Genomic DNA, 22,029 nt, shown 5'->3' with positions numbered 1-22,029 from the left:
ATGGACTGCATACACTGGGCCCGGGAAAGCAGACATCCAAAATTCCAAGTACTGGTCCCATTGAACATATGGTTCTTATACCACCTTCAAGCTGAAAGTCTCAAGTGGGATCATGGAAGGGGAGGACTATGTTAGCTTCACAGCCAGCAAACTGGGGCAGGTGGCCAAGGCAGACGCTCTCCACATCTTCATAAAGCACTACTGTCCGTGTGGAGGTGAACTATCAATAAAGTGGGCAGGGAGCTCCAGGAAAGGAGAATCCCAACAGCAGTGAAGGAGGCGCACTCATCAGGTATGTGAGGTGAGAAACCTTGCCGAGGAGAAACCCTGCTGAGGCAGTGACTTTTTCACGGAAGAAAATAGAGTTGAGATCATCTTTCCAAAGTCAGAGAGAAACAGAGGACAAGGAGGGGTGGAGAATAAGAAATCTAAAGAAGAAAGTGGGGGGGGGGTTGAAAGAGAAAGGAATGGCGGGGGTCCAGAGAACATCTCTCCCAAATTCAGAGCCTCAGAATGCTGGTTATCTGAACTTAGGCATCTGGGATCAGCAGGTACGGGGGTGGGGGGTGGGGTGGGGTGGTGGTGGTGGTAAGGGGGGGCTTTTCTCTGCAGCTCATTATCCTCCTGAAGACTGATCTGCCAGTGGCAAACAAATGCTCTTAAATTCTTATTGAAATACCATTAGCCAGAGCATCAAGTTCACCCCACAGAGAAGCCTGGAAACCAACCACCACACCCAGAGCCCAGAGGGCCTTTGTCCCAGACCATCATCTGTCCTTGGTAATTTCATTTACTTTTCTGATTTTTTGCAGCGCTGAGGGTTGAACTCACGGTCTCTGCCATTCTATACAAGTGCCGGACCAGCAAGCTACCCCTTCGGCCCACTGTTTCGTCTTCAGGCTGTTCATTTCCATAAAATCCTTCCCTCCCCGAGATGGCTCAGTGGTGGCTGTCAACTTGACCACATCTGGAATCAACGAACACCCAGGCAGCTGGTCCAGTCTGTGAGAGACCTTCTTGATTGGATTATGTGAGGTCAGAAGACGCGCCTAACATCTGGGCCACACCCTCTGGTGGCAGCCCCACATAAAGGATTTGAAGAAGGAACTTTTGCTTTTCCCCTGCTTGCCTTCATTCTTGCTGACAGGTTCGTCTGTCTGTCCTGCTGCTGAGGCATCCTTCTCTGGTGTTAGAATCGATTTCTTCAGGATCCAGCACACATTGAAGAGAACACCGAGACTTCCTTGGGACTCCTGTACATGACTGGGACTGCTGAGACAGCTAGTCTTTTGCACGGAACAACTACCAGATTCTTGTCCTTCCCACTGGGAGACGGCCACTGTTGGACCTCTGAGGACCACTGCCTGGAAGTCATTCCAATAAATCCCTATACACACATATATATGTGCATGCGTGCGTGCGTGCGTGCGTGCGTGCGTGCGTGCGTGCGTGTGTGTGTGTGTGTGTGTGTGTGTGTGTGTGTAATTCTCTACCAGTTCTGTTCCCTTAGAGAACCCTAATAAACACTATCCCTCTGAAATACACACCTCTGTCGCTATGGAGAAACTCTGTAAGATACAACAACCTCGCCCTTCTTTGCCTTCCGATATTTTGTGTAGCACACACACACAGACGTAAAACCTTTGTATGCTTTTCCACCTGCTAATTTGTTTATTACCACTTCACTTCAGCAGACATGGAGATCTGAGGTTTTGGTGTGACAGGGCAACCCCCTCTGTTGCTACAAGGGAGCCAGTGATGCAAGAGATGCCCCAGAGAATGGCTTTGATGACTTGCCGTGTGCGCCGGCAGGGACCGGCAGGGGAGAAGCAGTGGCATGAGGTAACACTGGGAGATCAAGGTGCTGCTCTTGTGAACAGGGGACTAGCCACCTCGAAGAGAAACGTTCTGCAGTGCCGAGGCTAGCCCAGGCTACACACGATCAGGTTGTTAGCTGGCCGGGAGGCAGAACGAGCCACCTTTGGGCTTCCATTCATGCCCTGAACACAGACACTCTAATGCAGGGCGCATCCTGAATTCCTGTGTCAGTGGGGATGGAGACACCGTGCTTCTTCCAGTGGGGCTTCTCAGGGACTGGCTGTGAACTTCCTAGACATTCCACAGGATTTTGGCTCTGCCAAGGGGCCCGGGGCCCTTGTGCTGCAGAGACTCCATTGTAGATGAGACGGTGTCAGGGGCAGGAGGACGGACATTAAGGGAGGGACATTTCTTTCCTTTTTGAGAGGTGGTGGAGGTGGTGGTGGTGGTGGTGGTGGAGGTGATGGTGGTGGTGGTGGAGGTGGAGGTGGTGGAGGTGGAGGTGGTAGAGGAGGTGGTGGTGGTGGTGGAGGTGGTGGAGGTGGAGGTGGTGGAGGTGATGGTGGTGGAGGTGGAGGTGGAGGTGGTGGAGGTGGAGGTGGTAGAGGAGGTGGTGGTGGTGGTGGTGGTGGAGGTGGTGGTGGTGGTGGAGGTGGTGGAGGTGGTGGTGGAGGTGGTGGTGGTGGTGGTGGTGGAGGTGGTGGAGGTGGAGGTGGTGGTGGTGGAGGTGGTGGTGGTGGAGGTGGTGGTGGTGGAGGTGGTGGAGGTGGTGGTGGTGGTGGTGGAGGTGGTGGTGGTGGAGGTGGTGGTGGTGGAGGTGGTGGAGGTGGAGGTGGTGGTGGTGGAGGTGGTGGTGGTGGAGGTGGTGGAGGTGGTGGTGGTGGAGGAGGTGGAGGAGGTGGAGGTGGTGGAGGTGGTGGAGGTGGTGGTGGTGGTGGTGGTGGTTTTGAGACAGGGTTTCTCTCTGTAGCTTTGGAACCTATCCTGGATCTCGCTCTGTAGCCCAGGCTGACCTTGAACTCACAGAGATCCACCTGCCTCTGCCTCCCGAGTGCTGGGATTAAAGGCGTGCACTGACACCACTGCCCGGCTTAAGGGAGGGATGTTAAAATGAACAAGAAGCAAACGCGAGCGTCTCTTTTCCACAGCTGCATGCACACACACCCTTCTCTCTAATTCTCTTTTTACACTTCCTGCTAGTTCTCTCTTTAAAAGGCGCTTACCGACTTGAACTCCAGGAATTCCATGCCTTTGGCCACTTGGTACGCAAAGCAAAGAAGGTCTTCAAACGTCAGCACATTCAAATCTTCTTCTTCTTCCAGCCTCTTCTGGTTTTCATATGCAATCTCATCTGTAAAACAGATCCACTCTTCACTTCTCCCCAACACTAGCCTGCCTTCTCGGGCCTCTTCGGGACGTCGCTAAGGTGGCAGGCGGTGTGGGGGTGTGCAGATGTTTCTAAGAGGCCTTTAGCTTGATCGGCCCTCCTGCTCTCGGCTCAACAGACCAAATCCCATGGCGTCACCCACACAAAAGGTCCATTATACAAAGAGGAGGGATTAGTTGACTTTCGGAAATCAAAAGTAATTGCCAACCCTCCCCAGAAGGCCAGGTTCCTGGGCATGAGGATGGAATTGCCTCTGCTTCAATCCTTACACAGAGGTGACCCCAAGGGGACTGGAGAGATGGCTCAGTGGTTAGGAGCACCAGCTGCTCTTTCAGAGGTCCTGAGTTCAATTCCCAGCAACCACATGGTGGCTCACGACCATCTATAGTGGGGTCTGATGCCCTCTTCTGGCATAAAGTCATACATGCAGATAGAGTACTCATATACATAAAACAAATTAATTAATTAAAAAATAAAGATGATCCAAGTGTTCAGGTGGAAGCTCCATCTCAGAGCACGCATACACACACACACACACACACACACACACACACACACACACAGTGCAATTTTAAAAAGCTGTGTGGAACTCTTAGATTCATTTCAAAGTGCTACCAATAACAAGAAATGATTACCTTCAGAATGAAGTGAATTCCCGTTGAACCCTGAGACATCCAAGGCCGGGTGTATCTGAACTTCTCGTGAACCAGGCATACTATTAAAAATAAATTTGTTTCTTCATTATTGACATTGTTCCTCTGAGCAGGCATTTTATTAGAAAAAAGCACAACTCATCAGAGGAACAGATTCCAGTTACAAATGGGCTTTTAAGTGGAAAGCATCCTGCCGGCTTGTCAGTGGGACCCTGTGTACATTGAGAGCATCTGTGTGCTGGGATTCACAGGCCCAACCCGGATAAGAGAGGGCATTCAGTCACTGTTGCACCGTAAGCTGGGTACTTCAAACAGACATCGGGGCGGCAAACGATTTGCTATGTCCTGAGGTTGACAGAAGCAAGGAGCAGGTTCCGGCTGGTGCTAACCAATTTCCCTAAGGTCATACAACACAGAGCTTATCAATGAAGTGCTGTGCCATCTTTTTACGTGAACATGCTTGCTCCTTGGGTTTCTGCTGTGCTGCGGATGGAGCCAGGGCCTGGTGCCTGCTTGGCTGGGAAGGCGCGCCCCAGCTCAGCACCCTCTAGTTTCTAAGCCGGCTTCTGTAAAGCCTGCTTCCTGCCTCTGTGGAATAAACAAAGAGCCGCACAGATCCTCTTTCCCAGCACTTCACACAGATGTCGGCACCAAACGGGCCACGACTCAGTTTTTCCCAACATCTGAGTCCATCCCAAGTTACAATTTACTGTTGGAAAATGGCTTAATGCTTCCAGTACATGGATACTCCAAATAAATTGCCAGGTTATTTAACACCCCAATGACGAAAATGAGGCAAAGGAGCTAGTTCCTGGTCCCCCACATCTGTGTTAGGGTGGCGTTTCTGTTCAGAGTGTGCATGGCCGGCTGGGGATGAGGTTCAGTGGTGGGGGATGTGTTGAGCATGCATTGTGCCCTGAGTTTGGCTCCCAGCACTACAACCCCCCCGCCCCCCTCCCCCGATAATATATAAAATACAAAAGAACAAATAAGTCAGACAGAGTAACAGATGAGCAGTAATAACCAGTGATAATAATAGAGTGCAATGTTGATAATTATTGTTTGTAAAGTTACTTAAAACTTAAGAAATATTTTTTTCTGGACTTTTCTTCTATGTCGTAGTTTTGGAGCGTGGTTTCCGGTGGGTAACAAACTTTCCTAAGCAAAACAAGAGATCATGGGACTGAAGTCCACAGCACAGACAAATGATGGCCTGAGGACACAGCATCTGCCCGCGCTTGTATGTCTGTCCCCGAGTGTAGAGTCAGAAAGCCCCACGGGTCTCTTACCTGGAATTTGAATGTGACTGGAAAGTGGGGTAAAAACTGAAATTATGCTCCTTAAAGATCTCCGTCCATGTCCTGTGAAACTTTTCTCTTTTACTTCTCAGGTAGTTGAGGAGGTCGCCATAGCAACAGTACTCAAAAATCAAATACACTGGCCCTGCAACAGTTACAATTTTAGTTACAGGTAAATTAAAGTCACAGGTTGTTCTTTCAGAAGCCAGTCTAGCACTACAGACCCTATGACTTTCCAGCGCTCCCCTTCTGGAAAGTACTTTCTTGTTTGTTTGTTTTGTTTTTTGTTTTCAAGACAGGGTTACTCTGTGTACCCCTGGCTGTCCTCAGGGCTGTCCTGGAACTCGCTCTGTAGACCAGGTTGGCCTCAAACTCACAGAGAAACGCCTGCTTCTACCTCCCGAGTGCTGGGATTAAAGGCATGGGCTACTACTCTGGGCCCAGAAATTACTTTTTATAAGCTGTATCTTTAAAAAAAAAAACATTATTTATTAATTATGTATAGAGTGTTCTACCTGCATGTATGTCTTCACGCCAGAAGAGGGCACCAGATCTCATTACAGATGGTTGTGAGCCACCATGTGGGTGCTGGGAATTGAACTCAGGTCCTCTGGAAGAGCGGCCAGTGCTCCTAACCTCTCTCCAGCCCCATGAGCCATATCTTGAATTTTACATTTAATCTCACTCAATTCAAACATTTGTGCCTCTCTCTTGAGCTCTGAACATGTGACCTCACCATCTCCACTGGGCGTGTGTGGTGAGCTCTGAAACTAACTTCACTACTGCATTTAGGCCTTCCTCACAGCTCAGATACCACAACGTGAATGTGTAGGGTGGAGGCTGTTTTCCAGGAGGTTAGAATTCTGTGATAGAGTAGGTAAAAAAGAGGGTCATGCCGGGCGGTGGTGGCGCACGCCTTTAATCCCAGCACTTGGGAGGCAGAGCCAGGTGGATCTCTGTAAGTTCGAGGCCAGCCTGGGCTACCAAGTGAGTTCCAGGAAAGGCGCAAAGCTACACAGAGAAACCCTGTCTCAAAAAACCAAAAAAAAAAAAAAAAAAAAAGAGGGCCATGTGCTCTACGAACTGGCCAACATCTAATTCCACTTGAACTGGGACTGAGGAAAGAGTGAAAATGGGGGTGGGGGGAAGCCTGGGCAGTGGTGGCGCACACCTTAAATCCCAGCAGGTGGATCTCCGAGTTGGGGGCTAGCCTGGTCTATAGGGCTAGTTCTAGGCCAGCCAGGGCAGTTACACAAAGAAACCCTGTCGAAAGAAGGAAGGGAGGGAGGGAGGATAGAAGTAGGAAGGAAGGAAGGAAGGAAGGAAGGAAGGAAGGAAGGAAGGAAGGAAGGAAGGAAGGAAGGAAGGAAGGAGGACAGAAGGACGGACAGGCGTTCTGTCTGCAGACATTACCTGACAGCGTGCACGCCCCCAGCAGATTCACGATGTTGTCATGGTGACCCAGCTGAGTCATCATTTTGAGCTCGGACATGAGCGCCTCCTTCTCACAGCTGTCCGCTTTTTCTGTTAATGGGGGAAACAGTGTTGACCTCCAGTACCTGTGTGTTGTTTTATAAATCAAACATTTCCCCGGTTCAGATCACAACTTAGATAAATTCAAAACTGAAAGAGAAAAACTGACCCAGAAATGATACACGACTTTTGATAATAATGTCTGGTGTTTTCAGACAGAATTCAAAGGCAGGAGTTATAAATGTTGACTATAAGAACATATCCTTTTCTTAGACCTCCTTTGAAACAGGGTCTCAGTATTAGCCCTGGCTGGCCTCAAACTCACCATGTAGATCAGGTTGGCCTCAAAACCTAATCTACTGAGAGTTGCCTACTTCTACCTCCTGGGGTCGAAGTATGCACTGCCATGTCCAGCAAGAATATAGATTTCTACTAGATTTTTCCCCGACCAACAAAAATAACACCCCATCTCCACCCCAGCTCTCAAACCAGGCAGACAACAGGATCTTCCTAGCGGAAGAAGCTGCCAGGTGGTTACTAGGCTGACAGGAAAGGCAGGAGGAGCTTCAGCAAGAACAGCTGCCCCTAACATGTAGCTGGTCCTCAGGCCTAGAAACTTCCATTTGTAAACATGTCTGATGGGAAGTCAGAAAAGACAATGCATGCACTTTTTAGCCAACGCAGTCTCTCCAGGGGACGGACCCGAACAGTGAGGTGAACTGTACTCACAACCTGGCCAGGGAGTGAGCACAGAGGTGTTCCAGCGCTCCTGTCACTGAGGCCAGTGTCGCTGCTGGGGGCACCCCTGCCCCGTGGGCTTTGAAGCCCCGGGGACAAGGGTGGCATCTTTCTTGGGAATCTCTGCTCCAGGCTCCATGTACTCTTGATTCTATGCAAACACTGCAGTTTTACAGAAGGGACCTGATCCTCTGGGATTCCGGTATCTGCCAAGGGGATGGTGGAACCAACTTCCTAAAGAAACTGGGGGGTGGCCACACAAGATAAAGGACGTACAGTAAGCGCTGTGGGATTCCCCAGGGGGACACTGAACAGCCTGAAGAGGCAGGGAGAGGGGTCCACTGGAGCGTGGAGGAAGCCGAGTGAGTCTCCCGCAGTGGGACTGGACATAAAAGACCACACTGCAGGTTGAAGCAGCAGAACACACAGTATTAAGACGGAACAGGGCGGGAACCACCTTATGCCACTTTCGGGAGGCTTTGGGCTGATACAGCAGGTGAGATGTGAGCTGGAGAGCTGTGCTAAAGTCTGGAGTTCTGAGAGGAGTCTACACAGTGCTCTGGTGACTTGCTGCAGAAAACTTGATCCTTTTTTTTTTTAATGGTAGCATTAAACTCAGGGCTTCAAGCACGCCTGAGTATGTGTTCTACTACGTAGCTACATCCATAGTCTCCAGGGACTCGATCTGGTCCATGGCGTGAGAGGAGGCTTCCCTAAGGAAGTGATCTCAAAGCTGACATCTGAAAGATGAGCGGATTCCTGAAGCGAAAGGGGAAGAGCAGGTGGAGGAGGTCACCTGTGCGAGGATGGGGGGTGGGGAGGAAGCATGGCACTGTGCGGAACCGAAAGAGGCGTGATGAGGAGGAGGGTGTAAAGGCTGAGCCGGGGCTGAACTGCTCAAGGTCCTGGGAACCATTCTCAGAGCAACAGAAAGCCACTGGGCAGCCGGGCGGTAACGGCGCACACCTTTAATCCTAACACTCAGGAGGCAGAGGCAGGTGGATCTCTGAGTTCGAGGCCAGCCTGGGCTACAGAGCGAGTTCCAGAACAGGCAGGGCTACACAGAGAAACGCTGTCTCAAAACAAAAAACAAACAAAAGAAAAAAGAAAAAGAACGAAAGAAAGCCAAAGGTAATGCCATGCAGGAAGACGATGTGATCTGTTCTCCATGACAGCCATGCAGCCCCTCAGCACACAGTCCCCAGCAGAAGATGCTGGGTGCCTGCTTTGGAAGCTACCATCAGTGGCCAGGACAGACAGGACCGGATCACCATGGAGACAGGAAACCTGTTGTGGAAGCGTGGAAGAGGGCCCAGTGACGAGCACCGCTTCCTCGTTTCCCTCACTGTGTGGAATGCAGTCTCACTGAAATGACACAGTAATCACTAAGTTGGAGCAGAGATGGGGTCCAGGGGTGGGGGACTTCAGCATGAGTGAGTAACACTGAGATACGAGCATCTGGGCACATGAAGCCAAGGCTTAGAAGGGGAATGGTTATGAGAGCTCTGGATACAGCAGGTGAAGCTGTGTTCTGGAGGGCAGCCCATGGTGAGTGTGTGGAGTGCGTGGAGGGAAGAGGAACTCCACACAGGAAGCTGATGTCGGCCCTTCAATAGCCAAGCTATGTAACCAGCCCAGGAACCTGCAGCAGGTGAACGGACAATGGAGGTACGGTGCATAGCGTGGGTTATTCAGCTGTGAAGAATAGGATTCTGTCATCTGGAAGAAGATGGATGAACTAGAGACTGTCATGTTAAGTAAAAGAGCCAAGCTCAGAAAGACAAAGACCGCGTGTCATCTCTCACATGTAGACTCTAGATTAGAAAGGGGAAAGGCGCGGGAGTAGAAGGGAGCCATTCGGGAAGAGGGAATGGACCAATCGGAGGAAGAAGAGACTGACAAGAGAGGGCGATGGGAAGTGGTGAACAGGTAGGAAAATGCCACAGTGACACCCTCTATTTTCTGGACTGAAGATATGCTCATAAGGAAAAACAGTGTAAGAGAAAGCTACGTATTTGTTACCCAGATTTAACAAGTGATAACGTTCTGCTATTGCTTCAGGATTTTGTACTTTGCAGATACAGGAGGGAATCCATTCCCTTTCATGTCCTGCACTTGAGCTATAGAAAATGTATGTATCCTAAACCAAGATATATATATACACACATATACATACACACACACATATATATACACATATACATATACATATACACACACATATACATAGTGGCTTCACAATAAAAAACAACAACAACAACAACAAAAAAAACTGAATGGAAGATGCTCCAGCCAAGGGCTGAGATGCAGGCAGGATGTAGAGGAAGCCCGGGGTGCGGAAGACAGCAGTGACATGTTCGGAGACGGAAGGACACGCAGCAGCGTCTTACATGCTGTGACTCAGGAACACAAAGACTGAACTGATCACAGGTTTAGCTGCCTGGGGTGCCGAAGCTCTGAAAACAGAACCCCAAGCCTCAAACAAAGCATGGCAGCTTTGACTGGAGCAGCAGCCTTGAGGTCCCCCTCCCCTGTCAGGCCACCCTCACCCCACTCTCGTCTCTTAACCTTCTTTCAGCTCAAAGCACAAAGATGGACCTTCTGATGTTCCTTTATCTGCTGCGAGAAATTCTCCTTCCAGGAGAAATGTGTGCAATCGCCATGAAATCTTGGAAAGATGAGATTAAAAGTTTCTACGCCCAGGACACCCTACCCAGAAAGACTACAAAAGTCACCTAAGAGACATTATTATATGATAGGACAGACAGACAGACCACACACACACACACACACACACACACACACACACACACACACACACACACACACACACACACCTTCCACTCTGTTCCTTTCTATAACTCAGGATGAATAGAAGCTCAGTGACCTGGCTTCGGAGGCTCAGACTGTGAGAGTTTTCTGCTCCACAACTTTCTGTGTGCCGTTTTTCCTATGCTGTGACTCCCCTCGGTGACTGTGGGGGAGGTGTGGGGGGAGCTCCCTTTACTCTTACAGAGACCACCTTAGCAAGAGAGTGGGCTGGCCGGGAATGAGGTCACACACCTGTAACCCCAGCATTCCTGAAATAAAAGCTAGAGCTGTGAGTTCAAGGCCAGCCTGAGCTATATGGCAAGGCAGGGCCTTACAGAATGAAGGGCTGGGGATGTATCTCTGAGGTGGAGGGCTTGTCTAGCAGGCGCAAAGCTCTGGATTCAATCCTTAGCACTGGGTTAAAAATCGGGTGAGGATGCCATTGTCTGGGGGTGGATGCCAGATGGGAGGAGATGGAGCGGAGAGGGAAGTGAGAAGTCCCTGGTTTGTTCTCCCCCCCAGAATCTGTGTCAAACCGTAACACAGCAGCCAATAAGAACCGCGCAAAGAGAGAAGAGGAAGCGGGGTTTGCCTTCACAGCCTGTACTCTCCACTCAGGACCCTACCTGCTGCTTGCTCCGCATTAACCTTAGCGCTCGGCAAACAGGAACCATCAGAATAACGGGCGAGAGCAGAGGGAGAGGAGGCAGCTGCACCCCGCCTCTGAGTGATTCTGCTGAGATGACCCCCCCTTTTGCACTGTACCTTTCAGCATTTTCACCGCCACCTGAATCGAGACTCCCGTTTTACTAATCCCATAGGCTGTCGCATTCATCACTCTCCCGAAAGCACCGGACCCCAGGACTTTCCCTGCAAAGAGGGGGTAAGCACGTGTTAAAAGATTTTTGCAAGGCAGGGCTGGAGAGACGGCTCAGTGGTTAAGAGCACTGGCTGCTCTTCCAGAAGACCTGGGTTCAATTCCCAGCACCCACATGGCAGCTCATAACTGTCTGTAACTCCAGTTCCAGGGGATCTGACACCTTCACACCAATGCACATAAAATGAATTTTTAAAAAAAGGATGCCAGGTGGTGCTGGCTGTGGCGCACACCTTTCATCCCAGCACTAGGGAGGCAGAGGCAGGAGGATCCCCATGAGTTCAAGGCCAGCCTGGGCTACAGAGTGAGTTCCAGGACAGCCAGAGCTACACAGAGAAACCCTGTCTGGAAAAAAAAAAAAAAAAAAAAAAAAAAAAAAAAAAAAAAAAGATTTCACAAGGAAGAGGAAATGCCACAGAAGCTCTGAACAGTCAGTCCTTACCAAACTCTAAGTTTTCTCTTGGAAACTCCCACTTGAGGTCATACTCGTAGTCCCTGAAGTCAATGTAGAAGTACTCGTTATCCAGGGGCCCGGTCACCTGGACCATCTGCAGCTGGCTTTCGTACCTAAGTTGCTTCAGAGATGAACAGGGAGTCAGCGGCAGTCCGCAGAGCTGCAGAGCCAAGCTGGGAAGGAGTCTTCACTGCGCTTTTACCTTTTTGTACTTGTGACAGATCAGCACAGTTAAGACGACAATGAAGGGGAGGCAGAGGCCAATCGTCGCGTAGAAGGAGATGTTGTCTTGGATGAAAGGGAAGGGGCCTGCAAGACAAGCAGAAGACAGGCGGGGAGCTAAAACTCCTGTGCGCAGTTATAAGTGGTCCCCCTCTCCATTTAGACTCTCTCACATCCTGTTCAAGTAACCACCATCCTCAGCCCTTATGGGCATCTGTGTATCCTGGGCGCCCCACAGAAAACCAAGCACCATGTCTATGCACAGTAAGTTCCCTTTCCAGAAAATAAGAAACAATTCTGAACCCATTTTTTTTTTTTTCAAGACAGGGTTTCTCTGTGTAGTTTTGGTGCCTGTCCTGGATCTCACTCTCTGTAGACCAGGCTGGCCTGGAATTCACAGAGATCCGCCTGGCTCTGCCTCCCGAGTGCTGGGATTAAAGGCATGCGCCACCACTGCCTGGCCTGAACCCATTTTTTAAACAGGGCCATTAGCTCATAAGGATGGTAGCCATTTAAGCCTTCCACCAAGCCCGGCAGACAAAAAGAAGTCTATGTGTTTGTTACGCAGATTCGTCACACGGGTGTAGAGAAGTCACATACATGAGTATCTGCCTGCATGTGTGTCTATGTGCACCAGGTGCATGTCTGGTGCCCTCAGAGGCCAGAAGAGGATGTCAGATCCCCTGGCACTGGAGTTACACACTGTTGTGAGCTGCCATGTGGGTGCTGGGAACCGAACCCTGGTCCTCCGCAAGAGCAGTAAGTGCTCTTAACTGCTGAGCCTGACTTATTTGCCTGTTCTGGTTTGCATTTTTCTGAAGCAGGGTCACTATGATTGGATCTGAACTTGGGAGCCTCTTGCTTCTGCCCCTGGAACGTGAGGTGGGCTGTGTCCACCCCTTCGGGTTTGAATTAGTCAATATTATCTGGTGACCCTAAATTACTAGTGCAATTTTAGGAAGACTCTAAAAACAACCCCAAGATGAGGAACGGCAGGTTACAAGTAAATAAGGGAATTAACAACGTTGAAAAGGACAGAGATTCCAGATCACCAAGCCTGCCTTGCCTTGGCTAGCTAGCCCACACCAGGGGCTCACAGGACTCCACAGCCCTGAGTCAGAATACCTAAGGAGAACTGAGACCCGAGAAGTAAAATGGGGCACAGTCTCTCTGGGGATTCCTGCCTGACTCAAAAAAGATCTCACACTCAGGACTACACTGTCCTGCAAAAATTCCCCAGTAAAAGCCAGCCACCGTGGCCGGCTTCACGAGGGGAGTTTCTGAGGAGAGAGTGTGGTTACCACAACAGCTCGCGGCTGCGTACCTGGAGAGTTTAAAAGGATGGTCTCACAAGACGTGCCCATGGAATTGTACGCACAGCATTTGACCAGAAACCCTTTCCCAGCCTGACTCATGTTTAGCGTACTGCTTGACACCCACTGTCCAAACACTTTCCTGTTGGCCTTTCTATTCCAGACTCCTTCTGGGATTTCCTCAGTGCAGCTGGAAAGAAAAAAAAAATGGTGGGAAGGGAAGTTAGGTGGGCAGGGTCATGGTAAGATGGGAAGTCAGAGTTTCTACTGATGGTTCCCAAAGAAACAAGCTGTGGCCATAGGGAGTGATAGCAAAGTCAGGCACGCATTTCTTCCTTAAGCTGTATTCATGCCCAAAGGTCAGGGAGTCTTCCTCCTCCTCCTCCTCCTCCTCCTCCTCCTCCTCCTCCTCCTCCTCCTCATTCTCCTTCTTCCTCTTTTTTCTCCCTTTCCCTCCCCCTCACTCCTTCCTTCCTTCTTGTTTTTTTGGAACAGGGCCTCACTATGTACCCTAGGCTAGCCTCAAACTCTAAGATCCTCCTGCCTCAGCCTCCCGAGTGCTGGGATTACGGGCGTGCACCACCGTGTCCAGCTTGGCTCTTCCATTTCAAGAGACGTCAAGCTCCTCATTACTTGAGAGACTTGTCGGAACACTTCTTCCAGGTCCAAGAGGGTAACGGGTATCCATCAGAGGAGCAGGACGCCTGGCTGGCTGTGGCCTTCGCTAGCACCTGCGGCTTCTCTGCAGAAAGTAACATGCAATGAGCTCATGGAAGAGGAGGCTTTCCAGAAAGGCTCCCGGCGGGCTTCAGTTTAGGCCGCCTGTTTACTCCGGGCCGTGTGCCCTGGGGAAGCCCCTCATTTACGATGTCTCAAAACTGTGGTTGGTCCCTCCCTCCTCTGTCACATAATCTTCCTGACTGGGACAGGCCACGCCTCCTCGGGCTCACCCCCTAGAAGGAGCTGAGGTACAGAACCCTCCATCTACCTGCACAACACAACACAATACCTAGCTTCAAAACAAAGCCTAATGAAATAGACTGTCTTTTTCTTACTTTTGCATAGACCAAAATAAGAATCCATTAAAACAAATAAAGAGCAGGTGACTCTACAGACTTTTCTCTATGTTCCTTTCAAAGTGCCAAGCCAATAAAGTCACAGCACGAGAGGACAGACACAGAGGAGACAGAACATGTCTTAGCTCTGGGAATAAATAGAAAAAGGGACATATGCAACTAAAGTCAACATACAAGGAGCATGTAGTTTACAAAAGCAGTTTCAGGGGCTGGAGAGATGGTTAAGAGCACTGGCTGCTCTTCTAGAGGACCTGGGTTCAGTTCCCAGCACCACATGGTGACTCACAACCATTTGTAACTTTAGTTGGGGGGGGGGTGTCAGACTCCCTCTTCTGGCCTTTGTGGGTACTGCATGTATGTGAGGCAGAGATATTCATGCAGGCTCATATACACAAAAATAAATAAATCTCTCTTTAAAAAGAACCAGTTTGATAGCATCCCTTCTAAGCTGTGTTTGGTTCTTCTTGGTTAAAAATTAATAGGGAATAAAAAGAGACAAAATGAGATTTAACTTACTTCTTATATTCAGCGTGAACATTTTGGTGAACTGAGCATCATCATTTTCTGCATGAAATATGTACTCTCCTGGCTTGTTCTTGTGATCGCAAAATTTAGATATGCTGTTTGAGAAAGCATTAAAGACCGACTTAGCCCAGTGCTTCCAGGAGAGGTTACAGTGAAGAACAGTCACCAGACCTGCATTCTAACCCTTTTGACTCAAAGTGCTTGGACACACAGCATCTGAGAACTTTGTAGAAATGCAAATGCAGAGAAGGTTAGGGCTAGGGCTCCTCAGAGAGACAGGAAGTCCCTGGTCCTGCTCACCATACTTCACTTTGACTTCCCAGGATACAGATGAATCCCTGCGGGCCGAGGAACTTCCTGCTTCCTGAAATGATCGAGTCCCTGGTGATCAACCAATCATCAATGATCCAATGATCAACCGTTGACTTACACATGGCAGTTAACATTAGTGAAGGCTCAAACTCCCAGTTTGAGTTCACAGATCTTTAACTGAACTAACTGGACAGGCTCTAATGCCTCCTGGGGATGCACAGTGAACAGATGTTTTTACATGAGCATCTTCGCATTGTGGGTTACCCACCATGCTTACGAGGCCCATGGGAAGCTGGCTGGAGCCAGAGAAGGCAAGGAATATGCTTTCACACACCCACTGTGACAAAGACCAAAAGAAAAGGGAAAAGCCTTGCTCAGGAGATACTGATTTTTTTTGTTTGTTTGTTTTTGTTTTTGTTTTTGTTTTTCGAGACAGGGTTTCTCTGTGTAGCTTTGCGCCTTTTCTGGAACTCACTTGGTAGCCCAGGCTGGCCTCGAACTCACAGAGATCCACCTGCCTCTGCCTCCCGAGTGCTGGGAATAAAGGCGTGCGCCACCACCGCCCGGCCTGAGATACTGATTTTTTAAATAAGGTTGTTAGAAGAATCATATTTTTGTGTATTTTATTTTAATAAAATTTTGTATTTATTTTTAAAGTTATAAAAAGTACAAATTAATGGGTTTCATTATGGCATGTTCACACATTGTCATTATCTCTGTTCTACTTTGTCCTCCTCCCCTGTGTTCTTCCCCTGAGAAGATATTTAATGAGACCATAACTTACTTGAAGATGTGTGAGAAGGGGGGATGCACACAAATATAGCAGGACAGGAAGGTAGGCAGGTATAGGCAGAGTTTTTGCAGGACCCGCTGGCTCCATAATAAACGCACAGAGACATAATAGTCTCTGTAAATGCTCGGCCAATAGCTTAGGTGTAGGGAAAGGGGGCCAGCCAAAAAAACCCACCCTGATGCTGGAACCCAGAACCAGTGAAAGAAACACAGCCTGGATCTGGGACCTGAGCTAGTGAAAGAAACACTTTATCCCTGAACCCCTAACCAAAGAAACATGCCCTGACTCTGAAACCAGTGCCAAAGAAACACTGTTTATCCCTAGAATCAGAGCCAATGAAAGAAATATGCCCTGGTCTTAGAATTAGAGCCAAAAAGCTAAGAAAGGCCAGTGAAAGAAACACAGTTTGGCTCTGAAATCAGGGCCATCTTTGGCCCTGCCCAACGAAACTAACCAATCCCTGAGCAGAAATAACTAACTAATCCCTGGACAGAAAATCTTCTCCTTGGAGAAACTCTGCCCCTAAGAAACCTTACATAAACCCCTTTGCCTGTTCAGTTGTGAGATGTCCTTTCCCACCCTGGTAGAGGCCGCCACTCTCCTGAACTCTTGCTTCCCAAATAAATCTCTTTCTCAAAAGAGTCTTGGGTGTGAAGATGTTCATTCACCGGTGCAGAGAAGAAGAACCTTGCTAAGACATCCCTTACAGGACTGGGCAGAAAAAACCTTGCAGAGGCATCCTCTTATGTGGGGCTGAGCAAGGCAGAGCTGAACAGAAGAACCTCGCGGAGGTGTCTCTTAGGAGACTGGGCAAGGTGGAGCTGAACAGAAGAACCTTGCTGAGGTGTCTCTTAGGAGACTGGGCAAGGTGGAGCTGAACAGAAGAACCTTGCTGAGGTGTCTCTTAGGAGACTGGGCAAGGCTGAGCAGAAAAGTAACAACCTTTCGCTGGAGCTGGAGGAGACTGCTACATTTCTGCAGGGGTTTCCCCCTTTAGCAGAGTGAAGCAAAAGAAGCAACATCTTGGCTGGAGAAGCAGCCGAGCTCTGCTGGGAAGCCCCCTTAAGTGGGGGCCGAGCAAGGCTCAGCTGTAGCGGCTCTCCAGGAGAGGAGCAAGATTGCTGTATCCTGCGGGGAGACCATCCCCCTCCGCACCCCAACTCCAGGTATAGCCCTGACTCCGTGATCAGTCAGGACACCTTTGGCCCTGAGTTGCAACACCCGCTCACATGCTGATCTCCAGCCGCTCTTACAACTTAAATTAACCCATTGCTGGTCACCTGTGTGCCGCCCGGAGGCTTGTTTACCTCGTCTATGAACTTCCTATGTTTCTCCTGGATCTCGGCTCTGGAGACTCTGCCCTCCTCCTTCTCAGCATTCTTTCTGCCCTGAAAATCCTGCCTAGCTACCTGCACGTCAGCTCTTCATTAACCAGTGAGAGTGATACATATTCATAGCACTCAAAAAAAGACTGTTCCCCAGCAGGCAGGCGCACTGAGAAGATGGCTCAGCAGGGACTCTTGTCACCAAGACTGACAAGCGGAATTTCATCTCTGGAATGCACGAGGTGGACGGAGAGAACTGACTCCCAGGGTTGTACTCTGACCTCCATGCAATGCATGCGCGCGCACACACACACACACACACACACACACACACACACACACACACTAAATAAATAACTAAAATGTAAAAATTTTACTCTGAGTGAAAGGCAGGCAGCAGCTGGCACAGATGCTATCCTGAAGCCCGCTGTGCGGGATACAGACCCGTGCTGTATTGGGGCGCACAGAGAACGTGCTGATTGGGGCGCACGGGTTCGAAGGCTTCAATCCGCAGCTGGTTGTCCTTGTTGCTCTGGGGCCAGCGAGGGGGCACAACATGGTGAGGGCGCAAGATGTAGGGAGGAAGCCAAAGATAGGGAGTGGGGGGCATCCCCCCCTCCAAGAGAGGGCATCCAGCCATGCACAGACTTCCCACAGGGCCTCACCAATCAAGGCTCTTTATCAGCTCCTAGCTGCTCTCTAGCGGACAAGCCTTTAACATGTAAGGGCCCAGCCATTCTCCTCCCATCTTCAAAAAGACTGTAGACCAAGTGGGCCGTAAGACGTACATGGAACAGTTAAAGCGTCACATTGAAGATGCCCAAAGGAGGCAGAGGTCGGCATAGAAAGTTCTGTGAACTTCACAGAGGCAGGACTGGAGTCGGCTAAGCTCCGAGGGTAAAAAGAAGGGAGAGCCGCAGGAAAAAGCAACCACAGTTCTGAAGGCAGGAGGTCGTGGGGCCATGGAAGTGGGGCCTCCTGACCGGGGCAGAGGGAGGTGCTGGGATGTCTGGGAAAAAAGGGCTGATGGGGTAGAATGGAGTCCACTGATGAAGACCCTTGAAAAGCAGTCTAATTATTCAGAGAGGTGAAAACTGGAAGGAGATACTATGGGTGCCTGAGCACAATACCCACAGCACGTTTTAGATGTGCCTGGTGGTCCTGGGAGAAGTGTATCGGCGGGAAGTCTGGAGGTGACAGTCACAGTCTGAGAACCCATGCGTTCATTCGGCTGCCAATGGAGACCTGGTTCTGTGGGAAGAATCAAGTCTCCAGCAGCAAATTCGAAAAAGAAAAAAAAAATGTGTTTCTGTTATCCCGGAACTTCCAATTGGATGTTAGAAGCAGACAGATAAAGAAACAATTACGGGATGTAGGCATGGTGAAACACACCTTTGTCTCAGCACTTGGGAGGCTGAGGCAGGAAGATTGTAGGTGTGAGGCTGGGCTGAGGTCCATGGGGAGATGCTGCCTCTAAAGTTCATGAAGGAATGGGGAAACGGTGCAGAAAAGTTAGAGCGTGGCAAGTTCCACCACAGGAGACATAAAAGTTCACACTTGAGGTTTCAGAGAATGTTGCCACGGATGGAGAATGGGAAAGGGCAGACCAGAGGGGCGCCGAAGGAAACAAAATTGCAGGTGCTGGTGTGTAGATGCAAAAGGCAACAGCAGAGCCCCAGATGACCCCACGATTCACCCGGCTGGAGAGCCGGAGCTTTGAGCCAGGGTTGTAATGCGTGCCCTTGACTCCTAGCCCGATGCTCCCGTGTCTAGGGAGATGGGAGTCGTCTCCAGCAGTTGGGCTGCAGGCGAGGCGCAGGCTAGACCGCTTGCTTGCCTGACATGGGCACTGCCCCGAGTTCAGTCCCCAGGACCACCAAATATAAAAGAAAATGCTCTCAGCAAGTAAAGGCTGAGAACTGTACACACTTTTCTCCAGCTCTCCACCCCCCCCACCCCCCCCACCCCGTCTTTTTCTTGAGGGGGTGTGGCTATGGGAGGAGGCAGGGTCTCACTGTGGCCCTGACTAGCCTGGAACTCAGAGAGATCCTGGCACAACTCTGTCTCCACTTCTCTTTTAAGAGAGTCTCTGGCATCCAGACTGAACTTGAACTTGCTAAAGGATGGCTTTGGACTCCTGCCTCCCACCTTCTGAGTACACCACCACGTCTGGCTTTGTGAAACCAGAGACTGAACCCAGGGCTTTCTGGAAGTCAGGCAAACACGCTGCCGTCTGAGCTTCTCCCGCAGCCCCCATTTCTTACCCGGGCTACTTCAGGACGAGGAAGAAATGCTAGAGAAGTACAGTGACAGAATGATGGGAGAAAAGGCAGGGCGGCAGTAGCGCACGCCTTTAATCCCAGCACTCGGGAGGCAGAGCCAGGCGGATCTCTGTGAGTTCGAGGCCAGCCTGGTCTACAGAGCAAGACCCAAGACAGGCACCAAAGCTACACAGAGAAACCCAGTCTCGAACACCCCCCCACCCCCCCACCCCACTCCGGAAAAAAAAAAAAGAAAAGAAAAAGAAAAAGAAAAAAAAAAAAAGAAAAGGCAAAGGCCGGCTGTGGGGGTGGGGTGGGGGTGGGGCAAAGTGCAGCAATTCCCAGGCTACAGAACCTGAAGACAGACATGAGCCTCCAAAGCAGAAAATGTGATTCTCTCTGGGCAATGGCCAAAGGCCTTGAAAAGGAAGAGAGAAAAGAGTTCAAACAAACAAAAACAACGCAGCCAGCTGCTGAGGGCACTGGCGCACATCTGTCCTCTCGGTGCTCAGGAGGCAGAAATGGGAGGATTAAGAGTTCAAGGTCAAAGGCTGGAGACAGGACTCCATGGGCTGGTCTTTCAGAAGACCGAGGTTCAATTCCCAGAACCCACACCACAACTCTCAGCTGCCTGTAATGCTGCGAGGGGGTCCAGTGCCCTCTTCTGGCCTCCATGGGTACCAGATGTGCACATACAAACATTCAGGCAGACATAACACATAGAAAATAAAAATACATAAATCTTAAAAAAAAAAAAAAAGAGTTTAAGGCTAACGTGGGTCACACAATGAGCCTTGCTTGTGTCAAAAAGAGGGAGACAGGGAGGAGACAGAGACAGGGATGGAGAGAAGGAGAGGGACTGACCGACTGACATGGCTAGCCAGGGACCATGCCCAAGTGTTCTGCTCAGTTTGGTGGAGAAACTAGTGACCACACAACTGTTGTGGAATACTCCTTTTGCACACTGGGAAGACGTGTCACTCTGATTGGTTTAGTAAAGAGCTGAATGGCCAATAGCTAGGCAGGATTTTCAGGGCAGAGAGAACACTGGGAAGAAGAAAGGGAGTTACCAGCCAAACAAAAACAGGATGAAAGACATGCAGGAGGAGAGGGAAAAGTCACGAGTCACAAGACAACACCTAGATGAACCGAAATGGGTTAAGTTATAAGAGCTAGCTAGAAACAAGCCTAAGCTATAGGCCGAGCTTTCGTTATTAACATAAGTCTCTGTGTCTTTTTTTTTTTTTTTTTTTTTTTTTTTTGGTGATATAGCAACCCAAAGAAAAAAATCCGACTACACACAACCATTTTGCACTGTGCAGAACAAAGCACAAGGCTGCACGAAGAGTCTTCTTGCCTGTCCTTTGTGCTGTCTCCACAGGGTATGGCTTGACACAGAGAAGGCCCCTGAGGTATTTTCTCTTCAACAATATCCAGGTAGGAAATCCATCACATAACTTAGTGGGACACAGAATCAAATCTCCAGATGGCTTTACCGCTTTCTCTTGCCTTTACATGGCCTTGATAGTCCCCAGACTCGAACTCTTTGCACCTTCAGCCTCCAGTGTTCCCAGGTGATAGGCCCGTGCCACCACACCTGGCTTCCTCCCACCCTTATGACCCCAGCAACAATCTGCGTGGCCATCAGCTGATCAGGAGGCTCAGAGCACCATTTCTTCCACATTTTTTTTCCCTTTCTTTATTTCTATTTTGGCTTCAGGAAATTTGAGTTCACAATGACATATCTTGGAGGCTAAGACAATGTAATGTCATTACAATCAGGAAGAGGGGTTCCTCCCACCACAAGTCACTTTTTTTTTTTTTTTTTTCGAGACAGGGTTTCTCTGTGTAGCTTTGGACCTTTCCTGGGACTCACTTGGTAGCCCAGGCTGGCCTCGAACTCACAGAGATCCACCTGCCTCTGCCTCCCAAGTGCTGGGATTAAAGGCGTGCGCCACCACCGCCCGGCTCACAAGTCACTTTCTACTGCCTTGTATTTAGTCCCCAGAGGGAGGAGCTGAGAAAGGCCAAGTTTGGCCCAGGGCTCTGGGATCAGCCTATGACTCATAAGGAATGTTACATCTAGGGCCAGGCATGGTGGCACACACCTCTAATATTAGTACCAGGGAGGCAGAGGCAGGTGGAGCTCTGTGAGTTTGAGGCCGGCCTGGTCTACAGAGTGAGTTCCAGGCTAGTCAGTGCTACACAATGAGATCCTGTTTCAATTTTTAAAATCTATAACACTATATAGCTATTAAAACTATACCTAAGATGTAACAGTACAACTATTAAATTAAAGACATTTATTCTATACATTTAAGACAGGGTCTCACTGTGTAGCGAGGAAAAGAAGGAGCCAGGGTCCGTTACACATGGATGAATAAAGGGAGATGCTGCTTAGTTGGGTCTCATGGTATTTCTCCAGAGCCAAATACCTTTCCTTCCCTTCTTGTATGCATTGGTGTCTCCCTATCCCCAACACCCCCCCCCCATCAGTAAAAAGTAACGTCAGCTCTGCCACAGGTCCTGTCCAGAGGCTTCCATGTCCCTGTTCTTGTTCTGAGCAGGCCCCTCGCTGGTCATCCAGACTGTGAACACATGAGGGATGCCCTTGCTTCACTTTGGAAACACTCAGTGAGAGCCTTGGTGGGGACAGAACTGAGGCTCACGGAGGAGAGAATGAAATACCTCTG

General features: G+C 49.6%; 1 protein-coding gene across 2 annotated transcripts in view; it reads right to left on the bottom strand.

Moving 5' to 3' along the window:
• Positions 1 to 22,029, bottom strand: part of Flt3 (fms related receptor tyrosine kinase 3) — an 87,069-nt gene that overhangs the window by 10,593 nt on the left and 54,447 nt on the right. For both annotated transcript variants that reach the window (XM_006979627.3, XM_042267934.2), the window contains 10 exons: positions 14,637 to 14,740; positions 13,678 to 13,786; positions 13,056 to 13,234; positions 11,712 to 11,818; positions 11,498 to 11,630; positions 10,944 to 11,048; positions 6,570 to 6,680; positions 5,148 to 5,301; positions 3,841 to 3,920; positions 3,042 to 3,169 (listed from right to left, as the gene is read on the bottom strand). In XM_006979627.3, the coding sequence (XP_006979689.1) occupies positions 3,042 to 3,169; positions 3,841 to 3,920; positions 5,148 to 5,301; positions 6,570 to 6,680; positions 10,944 to 11,048; positions 11,498 to 11,630; positions 11,712 to 11,818; positions 13,056 to 13,234; positions 13,678 to 13,786; positions 14,637 to 14,740 (1,210 nt within the window). The remainder of the gene's footprint in view (positions 1 to 3,041; positions 3,170 to 3,840; positions 3,921 to 5,147; positions 5,302 to 6,569; positions 6,681 to 10,943; positions 11,049 to 11,497; positions 11,631 to 11,711; positions 11,819 to 13,055; positions 13,235 to 13,677; positions 13,787 to 14,636; positions 14,741 to 22,029) is intronic.

Source organism: Peromyscus maniculatus, chromosome 23 (assembly GCF_049852395.1).
Source record: "Peromyscus maniculatus bairdii isolate BWxNUB_F1_BW_parent chromosome 23, HU_Pman_BW_mat_3.1, whole genome shotgun sequence".
In the NCBI taxonomy this organism is placed as follows: Eukaryota; Metazoa; Chordata; class Mammalia; order Rodentia; family Cricetidae; genus Peromyscus; species Peromyscus maniculatus.
The sequence above is the reverse complement of the archived record's forward strand: the minus strand, read 5'-3'. Positions and strand labels throughout refer to the sequence as shown.